At 38.0% G+C, this 15473-nt stretch overlaps 1 protein-coding gene across 12 annotated transcripts in view; it reads left to right on the top strand.

Annotated features, from left to right (window-relative positions):
- The window catches only part of SLC26A7 (solute carrier family 26 member 7), a 215392-nt gene extending 211451 nt beyond the window's left edge, over positions 1-3941 (top strand). For 11 of the 12 annotated variants that reach the window (XM_042254498.2, XM_060393519.1, XM_060393521.1 and 8 more), the window contains one exon: positions 733-3941. In XM_042254498.2, coding sequence (XP_042110432.1) covers positions 733-768 — 36 coding nt within the window. In that variant the 3' untranslated portion in view covers positions 769-3941. The remainder of the gene's footprint in view (positions 1-732) is intronic. The other variant, XR_006060883.2, reaches the window with a different exon arrangement.
- The last annotated feature ends 11532 nt before the right edge of the window (positions 3942-15473 follow it).

Below are 15473 nucleotides of genomic sequence, written 5' to 3'. Positions count from 1 at the left end.
TTTACCTATATTTCTTCACTAAACTCACCACAAGCTTATGAAGTAGATACTATTATTTAACCTATTGTTAGAAATGAGGAAACTGAGGTTCAGGGAAGTTATACCATTTGTAAGTAGTAGAGCCAGTTTCAAAGTCAGCAGTCTGACCTGGCACTTGGAGCTATAAACTTCTATACTCTGACGCCTCAGAGAATATCCATTTTCTTAGCTTGACGAGACAGCTGGCTTCAGTTTCTAATGTTCTTTTACCTACTGCTATCAACTTAAAGTCAAGTGGCAAGTGGGGCTTCCCAGGTGGCTCAGTGGTAAAGAATCTGCCTGCCAATGCAAGAGCCCCAGGAGACGCAGGTTCGATCCATGGGTCAGGAAGAGCCCATGGAGGAGGAAATGGCAACCCACTCCAATATTCTTGCCTGGAGAACTCCATGGACAGAGGAGCCTGGCAGGTTACACTCTGTGCGGTCACAGAGTCAGACGTGACTGAGTGCACGCGCGCACGTGCGCGCGCGCGCACAAACACACACACACACACACACACACACACACACACACACACACACACACACACCAAACCCAGTATTCTCGTCTAGAAAATTCCATAGACAGTGGAGCCTGGCCGGCTGCAGTCCATGGGGTCGTGTCCATGGGGTCACAAAAGGTGGGACAGGCACTTAGAAACAAAACAAGAAAACAACAAGTAGCAAGTGCTAATTTCTTTCTCTTCTATTTCAGAATTTGAGCATACTCAGTGACCACAGTGAAATCTGAGACTCTTTTGCTGCAGTACCATTTTTCTTTAACAACTTCCTTGAAAAGGCCATACTCAAGTGTTTTGCACAAACTTTCTTGTTGTGTAGAACCTACAAATGACCTTTATGACGAGTGTGTGACTTTGTAACTGCATAACCACTGCTCAAAGTTTGCCAACAATTTTATTTAATCTTTGTCTGTAAGTAAATTCACTTTGTAGGTTACTGTATAGTTATTTTATAAAAATCAGTATACATTTAGTTTTAGTGTACTGAAAGATAAACATGAATTTATTTCCTTTTTTTATACCATAATATTTTGTGTTAATTTAGTTTTGTTATAAGTTGATTTGTAAAAGTGAGAAGTACTTTGTCCTATTATAGGAGATTTAGAGCATTTGCAAGTCATTTGTAAAAATGCAGGATTATATGTAACTAATACAAAGAAACAACTTATCAAGTGTGCCATTTTCCCCTACCAAAAAAGCCATTAAATGTCAACAAGCCATGAAATATTCATGTAATATGATAACGAAATTCACAGAAAGTAAGTCAAGCAAAAACAAATGACAAATTGGTAACCATTCTTCTTCATATCTTTCCATGCATGGAAGTTTTCAGGAATGTTTTTACATCACTTGTATCCTGGTGGAATCAGGTTCTTGACTTTGGTTTTGTTGTGACTGTTAAAAATGTTTAAGATCTTCAGACCTTAGGCCTAGTTTGTACATCCCCACCCATAAAAGTCTCTATTTTCAGCTTAAGTTTTGTTGGAACTAGAAAATGTGGAAGTTGCACATTTTATGTTTTTTCACAAATATGATTTATAGATGAGAAAGTATCAATAGCAGAATAACTTTGTGCTATTCCAATATAGGATTAGCTATAGTAGTTTGAGACTTTCCTGTTTCAGAGAGATAGTCAATATACTATAATACATTTATCTGTCTAAGATAGATAGATCTCCATAGAATGCTTTATTTTTTTCTTTTGTTAGAGAAGAGCTTAGATAAATGCTTATCTGTAAACCCACTAAATCAACAGAGCAATTGACAAGTAAAACCAGAGGCTAGGCCTCCTTGAATAAGTTACTGTTTTCATGTTTCTACATATATTTTAAATCACATATAGTTTTATATGTTTATCTTGCAATTTGATTTACCTATGAAGAAATATCACTTTCAAAAATAGGTATAGACACATGCATTAATATTAAATCATTTTAGCTGTTCTAGAAATTACCAGTTAACAAAAAGCCAAGTACTTTGAAGTGAATTTGAGAAAGAGTTTGCAAACAAAATTAAAAGCCTTTAATTTTAGGTCATTTAGGTGTTTTTCTAGACATCTGTAAGAGAAAATTCTAGTATCTGCCAAGTGATTTACTGGTCCCTAGCAAATGTATAACAAACATTTATACAGCCCTTGCTTTTACCATTAAATCCTAAGCAGGCAGTGTAAACGAGGAATAATAAACACTTAAAATTTTTATAACTTATTTAGCTATGTTAATTTTGATTGACATGAAATACAAAAATAGTTTTTGTCCCACAGGAGGCCTCAATCCCTTCATCACTAATTTAGAATGAAATGAATGAAGTCAATTTTCCTTCCCATCAAATATTGTTCCAAGCAAAGGTGGAAGTAATAGTTGAAAGTAAACTTTCCTTAAAAAGAGGAATTTCATTCTCCTTTGTCTGATTAAATTATTCCAGTTGTAGATAGTGGCAGCAGTCAGTATCTCTAATCCATTGGTTACGGGCACATAAATTGATGTATTTCTATGCAACTTTGGCCTATTATTAAATTTATATACTGTAGACATTTTCTAATTTGTTAGATTATAGACTGTAGATGGAATTAAAATAATTGCAGTTAATTGACAGATAGTCTCTTCTATTTTTTTTATTGAAGCTAGCACACAATTGCTTGAGAAAATATATTTGAATGCATTTCAGGGTTTATAGTAGATATTTAATGGATAAAACTTAAAAGTCATAACTTTCATCAAATATTACTGTTTTCAAAGTAAAAGAAGATCAAAACAAAGGTACCATAAACCCTTTGCTCTAAGGCTTATCCCGCATGCTAAGGTCACAGTGACTGTAGACCTGGAGGAACTCGCTAGAATTAAGTTTTGAGAGCCCAGTGACTCAGTGTGAGTTTCACACACACAAGATGCTAAAATATAAATGTTTATTTCAAAACAGATATTGACAGTAGAAAAACTACAATAAGGTCCTGATGCTAGAATGTTCCTAATCATGTTGAACTATTTTTATGAGATTACTTATTTTTGTATATGATAAACTACTTATATATTACTTATTATGGTAAAACAAAATAGGGAAAAATTAAAACTGACCTCTAAGAGTGTTAAGGACTTAACAGAGTGACATACAATATGCAAATTAACCATAAAGCAAGTAACCAGGAAAAGACTGTTAATATTATATTTATACAGATTAAATGTCCTTAATTTACCATTTCATTTTAAAGATTATCATTCCCCAATTGTATGATTCTGGTGTTAAAAGTCTGACTTGAATTACTTTGCAGTATTTATTTGACAGATCTCTATTGTGTAAATGTGTAATGTAATGAGAAAATAGATCTCTCTTTTGTAATGAAAATGTTAATGTGTTAATACCCTGTATGGATGATGTTTGACATTTAGTGTTTACCCAAATATGTTTTGGAATAGGCATATGACTGGAGGTGGATGTTCTGCATTCTGCAGTAGGGATGATCATCTAATTCAACATAGACTGTCCTTTTGGTGTTGATTTTGTTGCCAGTTTTTCAATAGGGAGTTCAGTGAGGCTTGCACAATCTAGAGATTTTTAGTTAAAAGATATATCATCTAATATGTCACACTTATATTTTTATGTTTTTCAATATGTTTAATTACTTTTTAAATAATCCTTTGTACTGACTCAGCATATAATAACCGATTTACATGGAAAATAAACTGAAATATGATTACTGTGTTAAATGGATTTCTATTATTTCAAAGTACTTACTGAAGAGCAAATAGTACATTTTCCTTGCTTAGACTGACCTACAGAGTATTATGTGTTGAAAATTACTGGATTCAATATTCTTTGTAATTTATTCCTACAAAATTTCAGCCTAAAATTGTGAAGTGTTGTATGTCAATTTACAGAAGTGTAATAAAGCTACTTTTGGCTGCAACACTACTTTTACGCAGTCCCTTAAATACCAAGTTTAAATCCATTCTTGTTCTAATTTTAATTAATATGTAATTTAATTTATTAATTTGTTTGGTTCTTTATTTATATACTGTTGTTTGTCTTTTCTGAGTTTCTAGGCTGAGTTCAATATTCTTCAGCATTTTAAAGGTTATTGTTCAAAGAATAAGAAGATAAGTCTCTCTTCCAGGTGTTGGAGATATGGCAGTGAATTAAGCAGGAAAAAAAAAAAAATCCCTGCCCTATGGAGCTTACATCCTTACTGGGGAAGACAAAATAAAAGGAATAAATTTTAAATACCTTTATTTTAAGTTAAATGAAAATATGTGCTAAGAATAGGAATAAATTAAGGAAAGAGGATAAAATGTATGGCAGAAGGTGGGTGTTGTGTCCCGAGATAAACTGGTAGGCATGGTGACTAATGAGAATGTCTTAGGAAGCTCAGGCTACTGTAATCAAATAGCACAGACTGGAGAACTAAACAATAGACATTTATCTGTCAAAATTCAGTAGGCTGGGAAGTCAAAGATCAAAGTAGCACCTGACTCAGCTTCTGGTGAGAGCTTGTTTTGTGTCTTGTAGGCAGCTACCTTCTTGCTGTCCTCACGTGCCCTCACATGTTGGAAGGAGAGTGGTCTCTTGTTTCTCTTCTAATGATCCTATAACTCTGTAAGTTTAGGACTTCACCCTTATGACCTTATTTAACCTTTATTACTTCCCTATATGCTCAACCTCAACATACAGTTACACTGGGGGTTAGGGAAACACAAGTCCATAGCAGTTCAGTTCAGTTCAGTCGCTCAGTCATGTCCGACTCTGCGACCCCATGAATCGCAGCACGCCAGGCCTCCCTGTCCATCACCATCTCCCGGAGTTCACTCAGACTCATGTCCATCGAGTCCGTGATGCCATCCAGCCATCTCATCCTCTGTCGTCCCCGTCTCCTCCTGCCCCCAATCCCTCCCAGCATCAGAGTCTTTTCCAATGAGTCAACTCTTCGCATGAGGTGGCCAAAGTACTAGAGTTTCAGCCTTAGCATCATTCCTTCCAAAGAAATCCCAGGGTTGATCTCCTTAAGAATGGATTGGTTGGATCTCCTTGCAGTCCAAGGGACTCTCAAGAGTCTTCTCCAACACCACAGTTCAAAAGCATCAATTCTTCGGTGCTCAGCCTTCCTCACAGTCCAACTCTCACATCCATACATGACCACTGGGAAAACCATAGCCTTGACTAGACGGACCTTAGTAGGCAAAATAATGTCTCTGCTTTTGAATATACTATCTAGGTTGGTCATAACTTTTCTTCCAAGGAGTAAGCGTCTTTTAATTTCATGGCTGCAGTCACCATCTGCAGTGATTTGGGAGCCCCCCCAAATAAAGTCTGACACTGTTTCCACTGTTTCCCCATCTATTTGCCATGAAGTGATGGGACTGGATGCCATGATCTTCATTTTCTGAATGTTGAGCTTTAGGCCAACTTTTTCACTCTCCTCTTTCACTTTCATCAAGAGGCTTTTTAGTTCCTCTTCACTTTCTGCCATAAGGGTGGTGTCATCTGCATATCTGAGGTTATTGATATTTCTCCCAGCAATCTTGAATCCAGCTCGTGTTTCTTCCAGCCCAGTGTTTCTCATGATATACTCTGCATATAAGTTAAATAAGCAGAGTGACAATATACATCCTTGACGTACTCCTTTTCCTATTTGGAACCAGTCTGTTGTTCCATGTCCAGTTCTAACTGTTGCTTCCTGACCTGCATACAGATTTCTCAAGAGGCAGGTCAGGTGGTCTGGTATTCCCACCTCTTTCAGAATTGTCCACAGTTTATTGTGATCCACACAGTCAAAAGCTTTGGCATAGTCAATAAAGCAGAAATAGATGTTTTTCTGGAGCTCTCTTGCTTTTTCCATGATCCAGCGAATGCTGGCAAGTTGATCTCTGGTTCCTCTGCCTTTTCTAAAACCAGCTTGAACATCAGCGAATTCACGGTTCACATATTGCTGAAGCCTGGCTTGGAGAATGTTGAGCATTACTTGACTAGCATGTGAGATGAATGCAATTGTGTGGTAGTTTGAGCATTCTTTGGCATTGCCTTTCTTTGGGATTGGAATGAAAACGGACCTTTTCCAGTCCTGTGGCCACTGCTGAGTTTTCCAAATTTGCTGGCATATTGAGTGCAGCACTTTCATAGCATCATCTTTCAGGATTTGAAAGAGCTCAACTGGAATTCCATCACCTCCACTAGCTTTGTTCATAGTGATGCTTTCTAAGGCCCACTTGATTTCACATTCCAAGATGTCTGGCTCTAGATTAGTGATCCCATCATCATGATTATCTGGGTCGTGAAGATCTTTTTTGTACAGTTCTTCCATGTATTCTTGCCACCTCTTCTTAATATCTTCTGCTTCTCTTAGGTCCATACCATTTCTGTCCTTTATCGAGCTCATCTTTGCATGAAATGTTCCCTTGGTATCTCTAATTTTCTTGAAGAGATCTCTAGTCTTTCCCATTCTGTTGTTTTCCTCTATTTCTTTGCATTGATTGCTGAAGGCTTTCTTATCTCTTCTTGCTATTCTTTGGAACTCTGCATTCAGATGCTTATATCTTTCCTTTTCTCCTTTGCTTTTCACCTCTCTTCTTTTCACAGCTATTTGTAAGGCCTCCCCAGACAGACATTTTGCTTTTTTGCATTTCTTTTCCAAGGGAGTTATAAATATCTTCTGTATTAAAACATTCCTTTTTATGTCTGAAAATTAGGCTTGCTAGAATTTTATAAATTAGGTTGGCTAAAACGTTCATTTGGATTTTTCTGTAAGATGTTACAAAAAACCCATATGAACTTTTTGGCTGACCCAATGTTTAATATAATTCTTTTGCATCAAAAACATGATAAATAATTGTGAACTGTCTGGCTAAAGTATTTTAATGCTAGAGACTGTAGTTTAGCATAGATATTACCAGCCTTATCTGGCTACTGAGATGAGATTCTGGCTATGAAACATAGTGAAGTGGTCAGGAACGGGTTTGCAATATACCAATGGCTATTTGAAAGCTGAGACATTATATTCTGTTGATGATTTCTAAGGATTAGCCATCCTGTTACAAAGATAAAACTGAATTAGTTAGCTTTCCTTTAACTATCATATTGTTTTAAAGAAAATAACAACAGAAATGTGCTTAATTTTACCAGCTGTCACAGAGACAGATGCAGAAGAGTCCTGATGCTAACCGCAGTGAGAGCTTTCCACGTTTTTGTTTGTTTTTTGTTTACTAAGAAGAAAAGAATAGTAGGTTACTGCACAAATGAGCTAAGTGCTGTGAAATGATGGCTTTCAGGGTGCTCATTATGTAAAAATCCTCACTCATTTTCTACTGATTCCACACTAGGAAGGCCGTTTTGGTCAAACTTATTTCCTTTCTGTCCTTAATAATAAAGACCATTTTCTCCACTAAGTACATAGAAAGCTTTTTAGTACTTTTTTTTTTTTTTTCCTACTTGGTACCTTGTGTTTTTACGGCCACATTTAGAAATTGGCTAATAAATAAGTCTAGTGAGAATTTATACTTAACAAGAACAATTGTTGCATTAAAAAAATAAAATGATTGAATTTTAAAAGCTGGAATTGTGTCTTTCTCTCCTTTGCTACTAGAGCTGCCTTTTCCCCCTTGGTTTTGAAGCAGTTTATGGCCTTGTGAGGGCAGAAAAGTAAGGAAAGGCAGATTCTTTTAGACTAGAGTATGTTTGCCTCAACTTCCATATTTAACACCCCTATTTCCACACTTCCTTTCACCTTGATTTATATCTTACAGAGTTCTCAAGCTTACCTGCTCCCTCTTTTCTTAAATTTGTATTAATAGTAAGAGATCTACTGCTTAAATAAAGGTGCCTTTCCTCAGGCTGATGAAGCCTGGGAGTGTGAGGAAGGGAGGGCAGTGAACGCAATGCCTGGCCACTGAATGGCTTTGGGGGAGGAGGACAACTCAGGGTAAAAGCAGGTAGTGAGTAGATGAGGAGAAAGTTGGGTAGCAAGACTAACCCTATGATTTTAGGAATTTCTAGCTATCTTCTGAGTCCAAATATATGCTTCATTATTCTTTTTTTTAAATTAATGCATTTGTTTTAATTGGAGGCTAATTATTTTACAATATTATTCTTTCACGAGGCCTGAGATTCTCAGCATTAACCACCTTGTTGTTGTTGTTCAGTCGCTCAGTCATGTCTGACTCTGTGGCCCCATGGACTGCAGCACTTATTTAGGGTAGAGTACATACTGTAAGAAAGGAAGAATACATGTCAGCCCCGCAAGGCATTGTGTTAGTTAGTCTTGGAAAAAGCTAATTCATTCAGTAAGCTTATGACATTGTTGGGCTTCTCTGGTGGCTCAGACGGTAAAGAATCTGTCTGCAGTGCAGGAGACCTGTGCTCAATCCCTCGGTCTGGAGATCCCCTGGAGAAGGGAATGGCAGCTCACTCCAGTGTTTTTGCCTGGAGAAGTCCCTGGACAGAGGAGATTGGCAGGCTACAGTCCGTGGGGCCGCAAAGAGTCAGACACGACTAAGCGACTGACACGCGCACACGACATTGTCATCGAGGGCCGGAGAAAACAGCACAGAATAAATCTTGATGAAGATTGGTTGCTAGCACCACCTGGAAGATTGGTTAGAACTTTCTTTTGGAGTTCAGGGTTCTGCTGAGGGCAGGGATGAGAATGGTAATGTGGTTTGAGGATACAGGCTGAGCAATGCGCCTTAAGCATGCATGGATGACCAGGGCCCTCCCCTCATCACCCACTCCAAAGACACAGACATGGTGGAACTAACTGGTGTCCGTGAAGTCAAACACAATTCTTCCCCATATATCAGCTTTTCTTGGTGCTTGGACCTATGCCTTTCACTTTGGCTCTGGAATTAAAATTTAACAGTAGCAGTGTAACTACCAAAAACAGAATTGGCATACAACTTTTATCTTGTGTGAACCTAGTTTTTCAATCTCTCCTTTCCACTCTGCCAATGAAAAGATTAAAGTAGTGTGAGTCTCACCAGAGTAGAGGTTTAATCAGTTAAAACCAAGCAAATGATGGTGCCAGGTCTCTCCTAAATCTTGGTTGAAATGTGATCCTTATAATATCCGCACAAGAATCACTATGGGTATTTTCTACATACATAGATTTAAGCACTCTATCCCAAACCTAGAGATCAGAATCCCTTTGGGGTGAACTTAGAATAAGAATTTTAAAACAATCATTCACTTTCATTTTATATACTACAGTTTGGAATCACAGTCACAAAGGCTTTCTTTAGTATTTGAAAAAAGCCCTTCTGAGCCCTTGGCACATACATGTTCATCATTTGCTTTATTTGGGCTTGTGCAGTGGTCACAGGGTGTTGTGGGTGTATACTGGATCTACAGCACTATTCTTCAGTAGCCAGAACTGAGTGTAACATGGCAAAGCACCATGTCAAATTCACCATAAATTTTGATCAACATGGGTTTGTCAGAGTCAGAAAGTATCTGAAACATACTATCCCTATTCATTTACTTTTGGGTGGATTTCCTAAGACTGGAAATTTAGTCTCTTTCATCATGGAAAATTTCAGCCTCCTCCTCGTTTCACAAATGTATACTGTTTCTGAAAGATATTCACGTAGTCATAGAAGAAAACAGTCTCATCCTCCAAGTTGCTCCTCACACATTTCCTTTAGAAACACTTCATAAAGAGAGATTTCTCTTCAAGCCTAAGGCTCCTTGGGTAATTATTTTCTTTCAGCCCCTTCGTTGAAATTTCCTTTGAAATGCTACCAGAGTGAACTGTAGTTAAAATCTTTCATTCTGCACATACAGAGCTGGGATAAAGTGATGGTGGCAGTAGTTATATGACTCAGCTATTTTTAGTTTGGGAATGGAGCTGATATAAACCATCATAACTACAGAGAAAATGATATTCAATTATGAATCACTACCAGATGTGTGAATTTATATCTTCATGTTTAATTTTTCTAGAATATTCTTACTGCACTATATTCTTTATCCACTTTTTAAGTTGATTTTCTTTCTGTTGCATTAAATGTTCAGAAGATCCAAAAATTAATAAAATATGTATTTGTACTCACAAATTTCACAATCCTTTTTTAATTTTTTTTTTTAAAGAAATCATTCTTGTGTTCAAAAAGTATTTGAATATGTATTGTATTCCATGTACCATGCTGGTACATGATATGGATACAAGAATGAGTAACTTTTAAAAGAGCTTGCCAGGTGGCGCTAGTGGTAAAGACCCGCCTACCAATGCAGGAGACATAAGAGGCATGGGTTTAATCCTGGGTCAGGAAGATCCACTGAAAGGCATAGCAACCCACTTCAGTATTCTTGCCTGGAGAATCCCATGGACAGAAGAGCCTGGTGGGCTACAGCCCATAGGATCATGAATCCAACATGACTGAAGTGACTTAGTGCACACATGCACACACACACACACACACACACACACACACACACGATATTAGATATCTCTGGGCAAGACATAAACAGGTAAAAGAAAGAATTATAACCCCGCATGCTAAGTACACACAGTTTAAAATGCCATTCAAATATCACCCAGGCTATCTTTTATGATCACCTGTTTGTGGTCACAAGATACCTACACTTACTCAAAATTTGGTTTGAGACTGATGGTGGGACATAGGCAGCAGGACATTTTGAAATTGTTTGTTGGTTACATAATCAGCTTTCTGTGGGTAGCAGGGCAAGCCTCTTACTCTGGTTAAAAAAAAAAAAACGACTGGAGAGGTCAAGGGAAGGAAGTGAGTTTGAGATTTTTATGGAATTTAGAGGGGTGTGGTCAGGGTGGTGCTAGTGGTAAAGAACTTGCCTGCCAATGCAGGAGACATAAGTGATGCAGGTTCCATCCCTGGGTTGGGAAGATCCCCTGGAGAAGGAAATGGCAACCCACTCCAGTATTCTTGCCTGGAGACATCCATGGGATCTTAAAGAGTCGGACGTGACTGAGCAACTTTCACTTTTTCAGGGAAAATGTTCTCGAACTATCCATAACAAAGGACGAAACACTCAAGCCTCCTTATAAATTTGCCCAGATCTGGGGCAAAAGGTGAAATGAGAGGTGTTTGGCTTAAAAACTGTTAGCAGTAGTCACATAATGGAGTCTTAAGTCTTTTTTACAAGTCACCCAGTTTACATTAGATGACTGTCCATTCCTTCCTTTATGGTTACACTGACAGTATTTCATCGTAATTGTTATTCATATGCTTTTAAGGTAAGGCATCAGCTGTATGGTAATCATTGTGTTCCTGGTTCATTGAATGCTATGTTTAATATGTGTTTGTTGAAGGGATGAATGAAGTGATGTCAATCAAAATTAACACTATATAAAGATATTACAAACCTAGGAATCAACTAAGGAAAAGAAGTCCCTTCAAGGAACTCAGAAGGCCAGTGTGTTTAGGAAAGAATAAAAATGTCAGTGATTTGAAGTAATTCTGGGGAGATAAATAGAAATTTCTTCATGAAAAAGTTACCATCTCTATTGAAAAATGTAAGCCCGCCAGTTTCCAGTAACAATTACACTGCAGTGTACTAACCTTGACTCCAGAGAACTAACCTCTAGTTTCAGGTGGAGTAAGCAGGTATCTGTAAGATGCCATCTGAGGGGGAATCAGAGGTTTCAGTTCTCCAAATACTTTGCCAATTTGTGACAGAAAATTTTCTCAAAATTTTTACTGATAAAACTCTCTTTTCCAGTAATGCATTGATTCCATATGTCATCAATAAAATACTATAATATGAAAGGAGAAAATTAAGATATTAACTTACTATTACAATTTACTATGTTTTATTGCCTACCAAAACCTGGGACTAGGGTAAGTGGAACTTACAGGTAGGACATATTGGATCAGTAGAAATATCTTTTTGGCAGTCATTTGTACTGTTAATTATCCATTTCTTCCTAACTAACTCCAAAACATAGTGATTTATCATTTCTCATGATTCTATTTGTCGGCTGGACTCTGCTGGGCTCCCCGGGTTCACTTACGTTGTTGTGTTCAGTTGGTGAGTTAGCTGAGGGCTGGACTTCTTCACAAACCTTGAAGTTTTAAGATCCGAGAGAATGAAGGCAGCAGTTGCAAGGTCTCTTAAGGCTCATGATCAGGATCTTAAAAATGTCACTTCCTCCGCATTTTTTCCACCCCAGGCCAGCTCAATTTTAAGAGAAGGGAGAAACAGACTCCATCTCTGAATGGGACGAGCTGCAGAGCCGCTTTGCAAAGGAATGTGCACAACGTTTTAGCCATCAAACCAGGTATCAGGATCCACTTCTGATTACACAAATTATTCTTTAACATGCAAAACGTGCTTCCTCACAACCACGGATTCCAGCTTTTCACTCCTATTATAGCATTAGTCCAGGATCTCATAACTAGTGTCTGGTTCGGTTTGGGTGAGTTTCTCAGGTCTGGTTCCTCAGGTCAGCTCCTTTTGATAAGAGCTGGGAACCAGAAACAAGGTTGTCTTCCAGTCTCACATTCATTATACAATGGTCAGAGAGGGGCAGAATAACCATAATAGATACTCCAGTTCAAAAATTAAGAATGGAGCCATAGGCATATTCAGCACCTAGATCTTGCTTTCTAATTCCATTAAGCAGTAGAAGCATCCAGAGCTCCTTGGAAACTGGCTGGTTCTAAGCCATTAAAAAAACAAAGAAACTTTAATTTGAGGGTCAAAGTGCCCTAGTTTGTCTTCAATATACCTGGCCAGTACACCTCAAAGCTGTCAAGGCTGTCAAATAAAAGACTAAGATACCTTCATACCAGAGGAAACTGAAGAGTTGTAATGACTGGATACACTGTGATTATCTTGCAACATATCCTGAAACAGAACATTAGGACGGTGAGGGAAGTACAAAAATCAAAATACACTGTAGAGTTTCATTATTAGTAATGTAACTACTATATTGAAAGTGAAAAAGTGGAGAAAGTGAAAGTCGCTCAGTCATGTCCAGCTGTTTGCGACCCCATGGACTATACATTCCATGGGATTCTCCAGGCCAGAGTACTGGAATGAGTAGCCTTTCCCTTCTCCAGGGGATCTTCCCAACCCAGGGATGGAACCCAGGTCTCCTGCATTGCAGGCAGATTCTTTACCAGCTGAGCCACCAGAAAGTCCAGCTACTATATTACTATATTGTAAATGCAGTATTCTTTCCTTAGTTCAAATGCATCATGGTTATGTGACAAATGCTTCATGGTTATACAAACCATTAATGGTTTGGGAGAGTGGATGAGGAGTATATGAGGATTCTCTGTATTATTCTTCCAGCTTTCCAATAAATATATAAAAGTACTCTAAAATTTAAAAAACTATATATTTAAGAAAAAGAGTATGAGTGGGACACATATATCAGTTACGATTTTCTAGTAATTTTGAAAGACAATTGGGTGCATATCACCAGCTTTCCCTTCTCTGGGGCCAAAGCAGATTCCCTAATTAGGTTCAAGTTCTGCAGCCTGGTTTGTTGTTCAGTTGCCCAGTCTGTCTGACTCTTTGTGACCAATGGACTGCAGCACACCAGGCCTCCCTGTCCTTCACAATCTCCCAGAGTTTGCTCAAACTCATGTCCATTGAATCAGTGATGCCCTCCAATCATCTCATCCCCTTCTCCTCCTGCTTTCTATTTTTCCCAGCATCAGGATCTTTTCAAAGGAGTCAACTCTTTGCATCAAGTGGCCAAAGTATTGGAGCCTAGGAGTAATTCTCAAATACTTTGTTCTTGGATCTTGACTTTGCTTTTGCTCTCTAAGAAGTCTTCTGTTTTTATAGCAATAACTGGTTTTCAGCTGACCCTCTGCCTCAGCCTGCTCTCCATTTCATAGAAAGTTAAAGTCCTTTTTGTCCAAGGAGTAGTGTTTGCATCAGTATCATTCTCTTCAAATTATTATGAATCTCACTGGGGTTGATGCCATGCCCCAAAAGTAATATATGTAATTCTTTTCAGAACAGATCTCTATCTACTTTGAACACATTGGAAGACAATTTTTAAAAACCTTTTTGACTGATTAGGGATGTTGACTAAAAAAGATAGTTGCAACCTGGAAGTACAGAGTGTTTTATTTGGTGGAAATGTTTAGAACTTTGCCAGGGTCCAGCCCTGGTGGATCCAAGGTAATTCGAAGGTGGGGACGGAATCAGCGTCCTGGAAAAAACTTATTTAATTACAGATATAGAGGGAGATTAGAAACAGATAGTGTAGTAGGAGAATTAGTGGAGAAAAGAGGCTGAATAACTGGTTTACATGGAATACCAATCACCACCTACGTAGGCCACTGGCGTCTTTCCATTCTCCCAAAGGAGAGGAGGCACTGAGGCCTCCCCGGTCTGATCTCAGAAGCCCAGGCAGAATTAGCAGGCTTGGTGAGTACCCACATTTCAGATGGGAATTCAGCCAGGAAAACAGGGAGCGAGAAAGAAACGACATGGGGAATCAGTCTTTCCAGAAACTGATCCAATTTCTTCATTTTTCAGGTTTGTTTATATACCTCTTTGTTATACATAGGGATGAATACAGAGTCACGCAGGGGTCAGCAGACCTGACCCTTGTCACAATCAAGTGCTTCATATAAAATTATACAAAGGTCTTATGAGTTTCATCATCTTCTGGCCATGAGGTCTGCTGACATTTTATGGCCCTTTCTGATACTGGTCAGTTAACCAGAAAACTTATTTTTCCAGGGGTGATTTTTTCTTAAATCAGGCACCACCCTCCAAATAAAGTTGCATTCCTATAGGGTGAGGGTGTAGTGAGTTACAATCAAGAAAGGAATTTACTTAACCTAAGGTTTAACATGATTAATCTTAAAGGTAAATACTTATTTCTCCTATATGCTAGTTATATTCATTATAAGGGCAGGAATATGGAGATTTAGCAGCAAATATTGGCTCAACAAATGTAAACCCTTCACCAATGTTCCCCTTAAGATCTACTTTGTCTTAAGATAGTGATAAAGTTACATTTTTACATAGCATAGTGATTTATAGTGATTTATAACAAAGTACAGTGATCTATAACAAAAGAGGATTCATTAACTCAAAAGTCTAGTATTGCTAACATCAAAAACTACTATATTTCCTTTTCTATATTCCAAATACATTGATTAATATATTCCCAGGTGCCTAAAGATATGGAGGCCTGATGGCAATTATTGACTCATCAATGAGAAAAGCCTATGCTAATACTCCAAACTCTCTGTGCTGTTTATGGCTGAGAGGTTGTCACACAAACTAGTCTGTCAGCAGAGAGGTTTGACCTGAGACATCCTTGTCACACCCAGGGCAGGGAATTAGCAGTAATTATTGGCAGGACAAATGAAAAAACCCTTCACTAATATAATTCCTAATCAACCTACTAATGTTATACTAATAATCTTCTAACTTCTCAAAAGAGTCTGTATTTAGAAAGTTTTAAAACATCCTGTGCCTCTCACAGTTGGGAGGCTGTAAACAA

This window comes from Ovis aries, chromosome 9 (assembly GCF_016772045.2).
Source record: "Ovis aries strain OAR_USU_Benz2616 breed Rambouillet chromosome 9, ARS-UI_Ramb_v3.0, whole genome shotgun sequence".
Classification (NCBI taxonomy): Eukaryota; Metazoa; Chordata; class Mammalia; order Artiodactyla; family Bovidae; genus Ovis; species Ovis aries.
The sequence above is the reverse complement of the archived record's forward strand: the minus strand, read 5'-3'. Positions and strand labels throughout refer to the sequence as shown.